The sequence below is a fragment of the Hibiscus syriacus genome, unplaced genomic scaffold, assembly GCF_006381635.1.
Source record: "Hibiscus syriacus cultivar Baekdansim isolate YM2019G1 unplaced genomic scaffold, ASM638163v2 tig00001644_pilon, whole genome shotgun sequence".
NCBI classification, from domain to species: domain Eukaryota; kingdom Viridiplantae; phylum Streptophyta; class Magnoliopsida; order Malvales; family Malvaceae; genus Hibiscus; species Hibiscus syriacus.
Window position 1 is genome coordinate 4,990,013 of NW_024061878.1, and position 15,052 is coordinate 5,005,064.

The 15,052-nt window shown below is 32.2% G+C and overlaps 1 protein-coding gene across 1 annotated transcript; it reads right to left on the reverse strand.

The window, feature by feature from the left end:
• Nucleotides 1-12,387: 12,387 nt before the first annotated feature.
• LOC120129510 (NAC domain-containing protein 90-like) lies at nucleotides 12,388-13,614 on the reverse strand. Its single transcript, XM_039146987.1, has 3 exons — nucleotides 13,384-13,614; nucleotides 13,001-13,278; nucleotides 12,388-12,905 (listed from the first exon to the last, which is right to left on the reverse strand). Exons 1-3 carry the CDS (start codon nucleotides 13,532-13,534, stop codon nucleotides 12,633-12,635), a joined length of 702 nt encoding a protein of 233 aa, XP_039002918.1. The 5' UTR covers nucleotides 13,535-13,614; the 3' UTR covers nucleotides 12,388-12,632.
• Nucleotides 13,615-15,052: the final 1,438 nt, after the last annotated feature.

A 15,052-nucleotide genomic window follows, 5' to 3' on the forward strand; every position in this document is an offset into this window, starting at 1 on the left:
AATCGATCATGAAGATAGCTCCGTACGAAGCTTTATATGGGAGAAAGTGTTGAACACAATTAAATTGGTTCGAGTTAAAAGATCGGGATCTTGTTGGTCCTAATTTATTGAAAGATGTTGAGGATAAAGTGAGGATAATTCAGGATAATATGAAGATAACATCTAATCGGAAGAAGTCTTATATAGATTTGAAGCAAAAAGATATTGAATTCCATGAAAGTGATAAAGAAGTATTTCTTAAATTATCACCTTGGAAAAATAATATATTACGGTTCGGACGCAAAGGAAAGGAAAGAAAGTTAGATCAGTGACTTATCAACTAGAAGTGCCTCCGGAAATGGACAAGATCTATATTGTTTTTCATGTGTTGATGCTCAGGAGGTATCGATTGGAAATAGAGATTTGGATAGATTTGACTTATGAAAAAGAACTAGTACTTATTGAAGTTTGATGAAGAAATCAAAAGTGAAAAAGCCACATCATTGTTTATTTACATAAAGTATATATTGGAAAATTCAAGGATGAATTTTCTTAAAGAGGGGAGAATTGTAATATCCCAAAATTTTGGTTAGTGACCAAAATGTAAATTTTAAAAGTTTGATAGCCAAAATTGAAAATTGAGAAACATTTAAGGACCTAAGTGGTAATTTTATCAAAAACAAATTTATTCTATAAATGGAAAATCTACTATTGAAAGTGGGGTTTTATTTAAATTTGATTCTTGATCCGGAATTTAAGTTGAAAACTAGAAAGATTTAAAGTCCTATAAGAAATCGGTAAATCGGATCGAATAGAAATTTTGAAAAAAAATTGAAGGATGATAAATTAGGCTTAAAATTATTATTTTCACATTTTAAAATGATGGAAATAATATAAACCATTGGATTTGAGGATTTAATTCCATGTTAAATTTGGACTGTTGGATTAAAGTGACAAAATTTTAATTTTTGGAAATTTCAAGGGAAAATGGTAAAGTGAGAAAATATTTTGTTCATCTTTGACTTTGGAAGATGATAAGGTTGAGGTGTCTTGGTTTTATGGTAAATATGAAGATTCATTAAGAGTAATTTGGTATTTTTCAATTAAATGAATAAAATATTCATTTAAAGTTAAATTAAAGGTAAATTAAGATGAAATGCACCTAACATTTCATCAACTTGTTCATCTTCTTCTCCAAATTGCCATGAGTTTCTCCAAAGGTGATAGAAAGTTTCATTTCAATTTTTAAGCAATTTCCTTTGGATTTTGGGTTAGGCCATGAAATAGAAAATTGTTCTACGCGAAAAAACGCTATTATTTGGTACCAATATTGCTTGCTAATCTTGCTTGATTTCAACAATATCTAAATCTAGAGGTTTTTGTTCACACTATGGTTTTCGAAATTGATGATGAATCTTGATGTTTTTGAGGTTGTAGATTCATTTTCAAGCTTGATTTATGATTAAAATATGTTCAATCTTCCTAGAAATTATTCTTTAAAATTCGACCAAACTATAAGTTTGAGAAACTTGGTGTTTTGATGAAATTTGATTAGGGATTTGATATTAGAGATGATTTAAGGTTGATTGAAAGTTGATTTCATGTTTGAATCGAATCAAAATCGAGCAAAATCATGAAAAACCTAGTTTTAGAACTTTAAACCATCAGGTCTTGGTCTTAAAGGATGAGGAAAATTATGCAAAACTTATGAAAGGGATGGAAATGATGTAGGAAGTATTCTACAAGCCTTATAAAAATTTGGGGAGCATTTTGTAATTTTTGAAAAGTTGAGGGACCAATTCGACAATTTTAGAAAAGTTGTGAATGATTGTGTAATTGCCTAATAGTTGATGTACTATGCTAGAAATTACTGTTTTGGAATTGAAATGAGTGTTTAGATGTGAAATATGATAATTTTGGAAGTTTGGAAAGTTTTGTGTTTTAAACAAAATAATTAAATAGTTTGGAGTTCTTATTTGTAATTATACCTTTGAATATGTACTTGGGTGGTAATTGTTTAAATGATGGAATTTTGGTACTGAAACTTTGAGTGGTAAAATGGTAAAGGACCATTTTATATAAGTTGTAAAAGTTGGTGCCAAAATTAAAAAGGATTAATAAGTGTTAAAATATTTGGTGGTGAATAAGTTTCAAGTATGAATTTGGATTAAATGGAATTTTTATGTTCAATTGGAAATGTTAAGATCAACATTTATGTAATGACATGAAAATTGTATTAAATAAGCCTTGGGAAATTTGTTAGGAATTTATTTTCCAAAGTATGCCTATGTTAGTAAGATTCTAACATTTGGTTTGAATTTGTGTATATTTGGTAATGGTGTCCATTTAGAGATTGAGTTCTTGAAATCAATATCAAATATTATTAAAGCTAAGGTGAAGCTTAAGGATGAAATGGAAGATTCCAAGGAAGGTTGCGAGAACACCAGGTGAGTGCAAACTTTGGGAGTTAACCAAATTAGAAGAAAATGATCAAGTTAAAGCTTAGTGAGGCTTATATTTTGTCTTGCATATAATTTCAAAATGAGTTCAATGAATGCATAACATTATACATGAATGTTTTATGCATCATTGAATAGGACTTGCGATAAGTCTACCTTGTTTATGTTGACATGATATTTATGTCATTTATTATATATTTGACATATTCTAAATATGTCAAAGGTTGAATATAAAATGCATTGATCACTGTTTTTTGCATATGATGTTATCATGAACATATATAATTTTTATCATGAATGATATTTCGGGTATGAACTGCCCATTGTTAAATGGTATTGATATACTTTGCCATGGATGGATCAAATAAAAGTAGATTATATGTCCAAGTATGTTATTGAAGATCAGTGGTATTAATGGCATGCCATAGAGTCTAACAGCTGCATATTAAGTAGCACTAAAGTGTCTAGAGAAGGCACATAGTGCAGGCCTCAAAGTGTCTAGCGAAGACACGGTACAAAACACTACGATGTATAAAGTGGGTAAAGCCCGACCTCAGCACTACGGTGCATTATTAGGTGAGAAAAGCTTGACCTCAACACTGCGGTGAAATATTTGACTCCTATATAGGGGTTCTCATATAGTTATACTTTGGGTTATGGTTTATTGGTTAATAAATGATAAACTGACAAATAAACATATGAGCTTAAGGGAAAAATGGAAAGTATATTGGTAAAAAACTTTATATTCAGTTATATCATGCTATTTTATGGTAACATGGATGGTATACAAGTAAAGTAATCATATTTCATTGAACGTTGTTATTCCTTTAAATTATATGTTGCATTTTTTTAAATATTTATATGGTTGTCTCACTAAGTGTATACTTAGCGTGTAATGATTTTTACATGTAGGAAAAAAGAAGAAGAGGTGTAAGGAGCTGAGTTTGGCATCAATCACCAAGGAAATATTTATAGGTAACAATGATGACCTTCTATTGTGTTCTAAAAGTCTTAGCTGGCATGTATACGAGAATAAAATGTTTGAAATTTCTTAATATAGTTAGTATTAAATTAATTTGAGTTTTAAATCAAAATTGGTGAACAATCGTATTTCTTTTATGAAACAAAATAGAACTGTCTATCACTGCTTGGAACTGGTTTTGAGTTAGTAATAAAAATCTTATATAACGATTTTTCTCTGAATAATTATTTCATAATAATTGTTCAAGTTATAAAATTGGTGATGTTCAAACGAAACAAAATTTTACTCAGTTTTCTTAAAGAAATGTTTTGAATCTTTGATGTGACATTTGTAACTCGTATCGGTTCACGTATATGGGTAATGGGTGTTACACACTACCAATGTAAACTATAGAGTTTATAATGAGTTGAGAGAGTTCATTGATATTATGAATAATTATAATAGTAGAAACTATTCTAAAATACAAGATTATGGCCTAACTGTGCATTTGACAGAAAGCCTAACTGTGCATTTGACAGAAAGGTTTCAATCATGCCAGTTAGATGAAAGACTAAGTGCCCTAGAGGCCTAACTGTGCATTTGAAAGAAAGGTGCCAATCATACCAGTTAGATGAAAGGTTAAATGCCTTTGAGTAAAAGACTAGATGTATAACAATGTATAATAGCGTATAAAAATGGCATGAAAGGATGCCCAAATAATAATGCATATGGGTGCATTATTGGCATGAAATGATGCCAAAATAATGATACATATGGGTGCATTAATGGCGTGAAAGGATGCCAAAATAATGATGCATATGGGTGCATTATTGGCATGAAAGGATGCCAAAATAATAATGCATATAGGTGCATTATTGGCATAAAAGGATGCCAAAATAATGATGCATATGGGTGCATTATTGGCATGAAAGGATTCCAAAATAATTATGCATATGGGTGCATTATTGGCATGAAATGATACCAAAATAATAATGCTTATGGGTGCATTATTGGCATGAAAGGATGCCAAAATAATAATGCATATGGGTGCATTATTGCCATGAAATGATGCCAAAATGATAATGCATATGGGTGCATTATTGGCCTGAAAGGATGCTAAAATAATAATGCATATGGGTGCATTATTGGCATGATAGAATTTCATAAATGAAAACGCATAATAGCGCCTTATAAGAATGAATGGAAGCTCTCAATGAAAATAAAGAATAATGACTAAAGGGATAAATGGAAAAAATATAAAGAAAGATAGGTATGCTAAGCATACTAAAAATAATTAAGATAATTGTGAATGGAATACAGTTTAACTGAGGAGGATTATAGGATCCTTAAATAATATACGATTTAGTCCGAACTAAATAAATATGACATACTTATGTATGCATAAAGATTTCCTTACAAAATTATGACTCACTAAGTAAATACTCAACGTGTATTACTTCCAAGCGTAGGTAAAAGAAGAGACAAATCAAATAAGGAGTGCAGCAATAGCAACGGATATCATCAATTAAGGTTGACCCTCATCAGTAATGGTATAACAATCATGTTTATTTTGAACAATTGTTGGCATGTAATCAAATTAAAAGAAAAATGCTCTGGAATGTATATAAAGTGGAATTTTGGTATTATAGTTCCATGACTATTTCATGATTGTACTTAAATGTCTTAATTTAAAATTTTCGAAACAAATTTTTAAGCGTTTTCAAAAGACAAAATGTTTTAAAAGTGATGTGACATATGTATATCGTGTACGAAAAGGTATACGGGATATGGGTGTTATAAGTAACTTGGGTGTCCTTACTATTTCCCAAGCGTCAAACAAAGGCCTAAGTCTTATGGAATCATACCTCATAATATTCTTATACTTAATCAGATAATTCATTTAATGTTCTCGCGTATAAGCTTATGAATAGGTCACATACTCGTGGTCTATCTCTTGAATCCATTTTGTGATCTAAGCCTCTTAGCTTTAATTTCATTCAGTATTATAGGTACCCTCTCCTGGGGTATCGGAACCCTCGTCAATTTTCATATTTTGGAAGTCTTCAATATTGATGTCCTCTTACAGAGTATCATTACTTCCTTTTAGTGGTATCGATATTACCCTTAGTATTGGTATCAAATTTGTATTTGATGCCTGTAAAAATACCACAGTATCGATACCTCTACCTAGAGTATCGATACCCTTTTTCTTGTAGTATCTATACTACCCTAGTATTGATACAAGATTTAGCTAATGAAATTTACAAATGCCTTCTGGTATCGATACCAAGCCCTCGAGTATCAATACCCTATGAACAGTATCGATACTCTTAGAACAAGGTACCAATACTACCTAACTAAAACACCTTTTATTCTGGCCTATCAGACAAACAATATCGGTACTATTCATCCAACAATATCCCGAACCCATAATATCTTACTTTTCGTGAGTAAAACACTTCTACTCATACTCAAGGCACTCCTAAGACTCTCAAACATTATTAAAAGCTTATGCATATTCAAGGGATCATAAAAGGTTATTTCTTAATTCATGAACAACAACAAATACTCCATCCCTTCCATGAACACAAATGCACCCAACATGCTTCATGAACTCTAAACTACACATGTTAATCTACAGGAGTTATAGAAGTGTTAGGGTTGTATTACCTTACTACTAGCTGTTGGAGACACAACCATAAGCTCACCCTAGCACTAGCTTTTATTTCCCTTTGTTTTTAGAGCTTTCACCCACTTTTTTCACAAGGCAAGCAATTAAGGGAATGAGTTGCCAACTCATTTAAAGGTTTAAGAAGACTAAAAACATGATTCCTAAGGGTTAGAAATGATTTAAAGTTATCCAAAATCTCTAGAACTCAAAACCTCTTTAAACCCCCTCCATAGTCAAACCTTGAAGTTGAGAGCTTGAAAGAGAGCTCTATGGATGGAGATTACTCCTCTTACCTTTTAAAAATTGGACTAGAAGTGTTGGCTTACCAAGTTTTCTTCTTTACCCTTTTCACACTTGAGAGAAGAATATGAAGAGAAGCTTATAAATAAGACAATAAAGGTTAGAGAAAAAATGAAGGATGTCGAGGTTTCTCTCCTTTCTCTGCCCGTTTACATCACCATTCATAATTGATTTTCAGTCTTTAAAAGACTTTAGGGCATAATTACTTCCCTAGTCCTCCTTTTTTAAATCCACTTTAAAAATACTCTTTTTACCCTCATTTAGGCTCAACCCAAGCCCAAACAACCTCAACAATAACTCAAAGTTCTTGGTGAAAACATGAGCTTACTTACAAATCACATAGGTAAACCCGAAACTATTAGTCAGAAAATCGTGGTGTTACAAAAATATTTATTCTATATTATAAAAATACCTTTAATCGTGCGCAAGAGGAAGTTCGTTGGCATCATGTTCCTCCTAGATGGGCTAGCATCAACACATATATATCTATTTCCAGTGTTTCTTCTCTAACCTCCGTTGGAGGGTTTATCAAAGGCTACCAAGGCAATTACCAATAGGGGTTGGATCAAGTGGTAAGCAACTTGATATCGCTTAAGCAATGTCTCAAGTTCGAGTCCTTGTGTATGCATAAAATCCCTACTAGGAGACTCACCCACCAAAGCTAGGTGTGCAACGCTGGTCGGTCCGGATTAATCAAGGTGAAGCCTTGGAACCAGGAGGGCAACAAAAAAAATATTACCAAGGCAATTGGTTGAATGGCTTCAACAAATCCATTGGCATATCCACACATCTCAATGCAGAACTTTGGAGCATCCTTGAAGGCCTTCGTATTGCTTGGAATAACGGATCCAAACGGATCCAATGTCAGACTGATTGTGGGGAAGCTTTTAATCATGTTAATTCACCGAACGCCCATTCGAGTCCTATTGCCCTTGTCCGAGCTATCTCCCAGTTCCTTTGTAAAGCTTGGTTTGTTGAGTTCACTCTCTAATTCGCCGTGAAGCGAACTACCCCGCTGATTTCATGGCTAAATCGTCTCATCCCTATATGGGGTAACCTCTATCTTTTCGAGCCCTCCTAAGGGAGTTATTCACCTTCTTGACGGGGACCTTAATGGCCCTCCTTACTTTTAGAAGTTAATTCCTGTATTGGCCTCTAGGCACCTTTTCTATTAAAAAAAATTAAAATTAGGTTTCAAATGAAATACATAAATTTAATTATGTTTCAATATTTACAATCCTTTAAATACATTATACGTTTAAATGGTATTTCAATCAGAATTAATTTCAAACTAAACTTAATTTATTCAAATTTTCTCAAGTTTGAGCTCAGCCTTGCTTAACCAAAATTTTGCTTCGATTTTTTTATATAATTATATATTAATTCTATGTACATTCGTTATGTGAACACTTAATTATTTAAGTGATATATAAAAAGAAATAGAGAAATTTTTAATATAATATTTTAAATAGGGAAATATGTATTATTTCAATTTAAAATGGGAATTTAATTGATAAAATTATTAAACATTAAAAATATTAAATTATTTTGGATTATGACCAATCTGACATAATGCATAATTTTATGGACCAAAATTGTTATTATACTATATCACATCACCATTTTATTTCTTAGTTTTATAATTTTTTATATTTTTTAATGATTTAACTGTTTCATATTTTTTTTATATTTATCATTTGTTAAATTATTTTTATTTTTTATATGAATAGATAATATAATTGATTTCAATGGTAATAAAAAATTGATGTCACTTTAACATGTATACTATTTTGATCAATTAATTTAGTTTAATAAAAAACTAAAAGCTTAAAAGTCAAAATAGATGAAGGAGAGCCTAAGAATTAAAATATTTTAAAAAATCAAAGTAAAATATATCATTAGGCCTTTATTTATTATATAGATGTAGATATACCCACAATCTTGCAACATAGTTTTTGTTCCCATGTGTTCTTAATTGTATATATTTAATGAGTAATTTTAGTGATAGAAGAAGGTTATTCTTTATTAAAAAAATAAATTTAAGTAGTTGCGTATGTAACTGTGAGGTATTTGTGTTGTTTATAACTTTAAAAAAATTATAAACTAATTACTTCAAATTATATTTTTTTTATAAAAACAATTGGATAAACTATGTAGTTAGTCACCCAATCCTTGCAGTTCTGTTTTGGCCACTCGACTAATTTTTTTCAAAATCATACCTAATATTACACTTTGATTCCTCTTTGGTCACCTATTGCTAAAAAAATAGAACTGGTGACGTGGTATTTTTTTAATGATAATGTAGCATTACATTACGTTGAGATATCATCATCAACGACTGATTACCAAAATATAATGTTAGATATGATTTTGAAAATACAGTTAAGTGACTAAAATAAAATCACGAGAATAATTGAATAACTTAATACACATAGTTTACCCAAAAAAATTATATGCTCTCTCTTCCGTAGGTTCTTGAAGTCAAATTATTAGAATTATAGGATGTTTTTGAAGTTAAAAAAAAACATTGACTTCAAAATATTTTACCTCTAAGAATTCGTTCGTGTATCATGTTACAATATCTATAGAATTTTATCGTAATAAAACAAATATAGTAATGAAGAAATTAATCTAAAATTATACGATTAAACATAAAAGTTGTGATTGCTTATTACATAATACATACCGGCAGATTAAACTATATGTAGGGATGGGCATGGGTCGGGTTTCGGCCAATTCGACCCGATTCGAAAATTTTACATCATTCACCCGACCCGAAAAATATATACCCTCCACCCGACCCGATTTTTTGAGATAAAATCCGACTCAATCCGACCCGGTCCGAAATAATAAAAATATTATTTTTATTCAATAAAAATAGTGATTTAATTGAAAAAATAATATATAGAGGGATATTATTGTAATTATTTCTAAATATAAAGATTATATTTTTTTCGGGTCGATATTTTTCACCTTAAACCCAAATCCGACCCGATTCGAACATCACCTTTAAAAAACCATCGGAACTCATCGGTTCAGGTCCCATGCCCATCCCTAACTATATGTGAATGTTGTAATGTTTAAGCTTAGCTAAAAGTTAAAAGGTAACTATTTATAGTAAAACTGAAATTAAGTTAAATTTTATTACCGGCACCAGCCGGATAATAAATTGAATTACCTAGAGACAGACTAATAGTTGGTCTGAGTTCTCAAAACTAAAATTTATTAATTTAAAAACACATTGTATATACAAAAAAGAAATTAACAGCAGTTGAATTACACAACGATGAAGCTTGCCAACTCATCTTTGGCGCCACCATCGTTTACCTCTTTTTATACTCTTAGATACTTTTAAGAAAATTTTAAACTTTCCAAAAAAAATATTTTTCAACAATGATTTTTTTAACTATAATCTACACAGTTAAACACTGGAAATACCAGCAGAGCCACCGTTTTGTGATAGCATAATGCATAAATACAGAAAAATGGGTCAAAAAATTAAGTGTCTTGAAGTTGAACATGGCAAATAATCCAGAAAGCAAACATATATCCATCTTTTAGCTAATAAAACAATGTAAAACAAATACAATTGTTTCTTTTGTTGTCTGGTTAAGCAGATTATCATCTCTCTATATTTGTCCATTGCCATTAGATTCTACTATACAAAGGTTGCAAGAGAAAGGGACCAGAACAAGCCCAAGGTAAGCATTTTATTTGTCCAATTGCCGTTTTCAGTAGACTCTGTAAAAAAGGGTTCATTTTGAGTTTTTCTAGGATGGAATAAATCTGGGTTCTTTTTAGTTTATAATTGTTCAAATAGGGCGCTTTGTATCAGTCTCGTTTGGTTTCTGCTCTCTGAGCTGTAGGTTTCAACGAAAGGATAAGCTAATAACTCCTTCCTAGATGACCCTATTGAATTTGCTTTTGAGAATCGATTGAAGATTTTAAGACAAAAAGAAAGGTTAGGACTTTTCATTCGAAACCAATGAACCAAGCAATTGGAGGAACATGTTCTTTGTCTGATATTTATGCTGTTTGTTCCACTCAATGGGAACAAAATGTGAATAACTAGTGGGGGTTAATATTGGATGTTGGCTAACATAGTTGTCTTTGGTAGTGATCTTTTGCCTTATTGTTTAAATACTTGACTATTAGTAAACGATGTCATCTCTCTGATATTTAAAAATGGTGAAAAAGAACGAATACTGATGTGGTCGTGTTAGTGTCACAAATTTGTCAAACGGAGTAGTCGGTATTAGGTCGAATCTCGGGTCATTTATGTGTTATCCACTCATGTAGGAGAAGTTTTGGAATACACTTCTGCATGGAACTGCAGGAACACACAGTTGACCTTTCATTTTCTCCTGAAATGAAAATCATTTTGATTGTAGTGTTTAGCACTAAGTCAAAGCTATTGATGAGATAAGTCGAAACAATGAGCAATGAACTCGAAGTCGTTGATAATAGATTGCTAAAACATTAGCTGTTATTTACTCATTTTAATCTCATAATGACTAGAAAAACATGCTAATACTGGAATTATAGTCGGATCATATGACATTTTTTTACAGATCAATTTAGCGGTGATGAATCTTCAAAACCGAGCTTGTAGAAAGTGAGGGTTGACTTTCAGACTACTTTGAGAATGTTTCTAGCACATTTAGAAGCTATCCTGATCGTTCAGAAATGTATTAGTGGAGAAAAGGAGTTGAAGGCATATATATTCATATGGATATGCATACCTATGCAATTGCCAAAGCTGCTAATTATGTGAATCGTGATATTTAGCTCGATTGTACATGTTTTTGGACAACGGAGGATACATAGTGATGATGTATAACCAATTTTTAGGCATGTTCTATGACTGAAAATGATTTTTATACTGATAGTTGTCCCACAAAAAACAGAGGTCAAAGAGTTTGAAGAAATATTTGGCGGTTCCAATTTCAAACATGTTGAATTCAATACCATGAACCTCTTTGTTGTCATAATGTGAAATTCCTTGTTACTTTTGATTTTATCTTAAATCTTTTGACGATTTTTACAGTGTTATTTGTTGTCTCCAATCTCCAGTACATTGAATAGGCGATGGAACGTCATCAAGTTCGATGTGGATTGACTACAGCATCAATGCTTGTTGGGTAGGTAAACCATTGATGTTTTGAGATGGTTTGTTCAAAACTTTTGAAACGTTGTTGTAGACGAGCTGTCATCGCTCTATGTTGACAAGTGAACTTTCAAAGATTTTTCAAGGTTGTGACCTCTAACCTTTGAAACACTTAATTTGTAGATTGAGCTTATTTATAATCTTATGTTCATAACCAGTGGAACAAGTCAACCATGGAACTTGAGCAGAAATGGTATTAATAAAAAACCGATAATTACCAAGCCAAGCCTTCTGAATATATTAACATACTTGAACTATGTTGTAGAAGGTGACTTCTATTTATAAGATGGAATATTCTTGTCGAGTTAGGATTCGAACTTTGTTCAGATTGCAACTATATTACCCGTATTTGGGTGCGAGTGTTAGATATGGGGTATGTTCTTTTTTTTCTTTTCTAATGTTTTCCATGTATTTGGAGGATCATGAAAGCTCAATATCCCATACCTATATGTGGATATTCATAGGATACAAGTGTCAAACGAGGACACTTCGAGAAAAACGAATTGCTGGAGTAAACAAAATGCCATCACTGAGGTCTGCATGACTCTTTGATTACAAGCAGTCCAACTCCTTGGTGGCATACAGGCATGCATGATTATGACAACTGAAAATTGGCTTAGATGTTTAACGAGTCAACCGAGCAATGGGCCGACAACATTTTTTCTTGTTTCATTATTGAGTGTTATTATTTTCTTTTTTTAATGAATCCACTGCTTATCAGTAGTCTTTCTTTAAACTCTGTGTCATATTTCTTCGATTTTTTTCAAGTTATTTTGTTTTCTTTGTTCCAGGTTATTTGGCATGGTAGTTTTTCAATGGGGATTCAGAATGATGGCTGAGAACAGATATCTGTACAGAAACAATGGGATTTTTCCCAGCTCCGATTTCTCGAAGAAAAAAAAATTAATCCCATTTTACATAAAATGATTTTGATCTTCGCTTATTTTCTATTACATCTCCGATAACCTACATGTCCGAGGATGAAAACCGCTACTTTCTAAAGTTAGATTTTGCTCATGTTTGTGGTATTATCATATCGAGTCACATAAAGGGCTGCTTGCTTACTGATGTTTGCTTGAATCAGGTCCAGCTCATTCATTCCCATCCCAAGGGAGGTTCTTCGAGATCATTAACCATCTCCCAAATATCATCGTCGCTTGCTTCGGGTGGATCGAAATGGTCTCCTCCAGAAAGTGAAGCACACGAGAGGCATGTTATATCCATCATAGAGGCTCTTTCAGAAGATGTTGCAGTCCTGTTGTCGTGAAGTTGTGTTCCCCGTGACACATGCTGGAGGGGCCGTCTATCGAATGCTCGAAAGCTGCCCGATACCACATAGACTCTACACAAACTGAATTCGTGTCTCAACTGCATTTAGTAAAAAGGTAAAACGAGCAAATGGTGATTAGAAAAGGAACAAGTTTGTAATGAGCTTTAAATCTAAAAGAACACCATGTGTTTACCATTGGAGTAGTTGTAACTGCTTCTATGGCTCTATACTCATTCATCTTCCATTTAGTTTTCTTCCCGGCAGGAGCTTTTCCCTTGTAAAAAACCATTGTTTTCTTCATTCCGATCACTCGATCATCTGATGAGTAGACATAGCTGGGAGATCCCGTTGCCTTCCAATATCCAGAAGCCGTAGTTCGGTTAGCCCTCCCTCCCCGAGCTTCCCTCTCTTGTCTCGGTGTGAAGTAAAACCATTGCTCGGTGTCTGCTCTACAAAGCTCCCCTGCAAGCTCTGCAAACATAATATCCCAATCAGGTTAATTTACTGTACCATTCATTTCTGTGCATATATGTAGCATTCATGAACATAATGAGCAGGCAGTGAAGAAAACTATACGAGGAAGGTCCCATGGCTCGATGTCGTAAATGTTGAGAACAGGGATAACAAGGTGCATCTGTTGCGTTGTGCCGACTAACTGGTTGCGTAGGTAGAACGAAACTAGCTCCTCTTCGGTCGGGAAAAATCGGAAACCGGTTGCCAACTTCATCGACTGTGATTACCTGTAGATGTTTTTGATTGGAATGGGTGTGCGAAGTTGGCTTAAATAGATGATGGAAGAGGCTTTTTGCCGAGTGAAATTGGAAATTTGGGGACTGGGTTTCGGATTGTTGGAAACTTCCACGCGGTTATGCAATGAAACATATAGAGATGGTAATGTCCTTTTGTCCTATTATTTTAATTCACTTGTGTCCCCGTCTTACTTTCCATCCAATGAATCTAATGTTGAAGCAGTCAGCCCCACTTTCTCTTTTCCTTTTTCCTTTTATTTATCATGAGTTCATGTTTTTTCAATCCTCTAAATTAGTTCAATTAAAATGAAATAATTAATTTCTTTTAATATGTTGTTCGAAATCAGTTAATTAATCGAATTAACTGAAAATATTAAATATTTAATATATTATTTTAAGCTCAATTCCATTAAGAATTAAGATCTAACCATTTTTTTAACCATGATAGACTCATTAAATTGTCAAGACCTAATTAAATTTTAATCCAAATAAAAAAGATCTATTAAGCTCAATTTAATTGAACTATTATAATCGAGAGAATTTATCAAACTTTGTTCGGTTGAACTAATGATTTAAAGAAAATCAGTTCGATTAATGATTAAACAAAAAATTGATTAATACGATTAATAAGAATTTGGTCGATGGCCGAACCGACCATTTGAACATCCCTAAATTCCTCAAATAATTGTAGTTAGTTTTATGGACGAAACTTTGAGTTGTTCATGAGCATGAAAGATCATTTCAGTTCACCTGTCTGATTTAGTTAGGTCGGTTTTTTATTTAAAAAAAATTAGATTCAAATCAATTTTTTTAAGAATAGGATCGAGTTAAATTTGGATTCAAATTTAGGATGAAAACACTTAATCCGCCATAATATTATAATTATCTTTATACATTTATATATTTAAGGATAATTGAATAATACCTTTTTTATTTTATTTTTTTCAATTAGGTTCTTATTTTATCAATAAAAATAATTTATAATATATATATAGGTCGAATTCGGTGTGAATTTTGACCTAAAATTCAAGTTGAATTTTGAATCAGATGAGACCCTCCTAAATCTAAGTGGAGTAGGATACATGTGAAAGGAGTTAATTTTCGAGTCAGTTTCGGATGAGCCAAAAATCCGATCTAGCTAATGATTATCCCCGTTTATGAGTCGGGTTGGGCGGTAATCTAATTTTTTTTAATTAAAAAAAGGTCCAGGCTCGTTTTACTGTTTAAACTGTTAAACAGTGTTTTATATGAAATTAAAATCAATTTTTTAAAGTTATTTCATTTGTATTTTCCCTTAAAACCATTTTTTTCAAATTAGTCCTTGATTTATTTGGTTGATATAAAAAAGTAGGGGTTAATTTGATCAAATTTACTAGGTTAAGGGTCAACCTCTCATTTTTTGTACATATATTTTGGGATGCAATACGTTTTAGTTAGTAGCAATAGCATGCTAGCATACGGGTGAGCAATCCAGAGTGACCATCTGAATTTATGTC

Coding starts and splice junctions, on each gene's coding strand:
- LOC120129510 (XM_039146987.1), bottom strand. CDS start 13,534: ATGAAGTTGGCAACCGGTTTCCGATTTTTCCCGACCGAAGAGGAGCTA. Junction 13,279..13,383: donor CGAGCCATGGGACCTTCCTC/GTATAGTTTTCT, acceptor TTATGTTTGCAG/AGCTTGCAGGGGAGCTTTGT. Junction 12,906..13,000: donor CAGTTACAACTACTCCAATG/GTAAACACATGG, acceptor TACTAAATGCAG/TTGAGACACGAATTCAGTTT.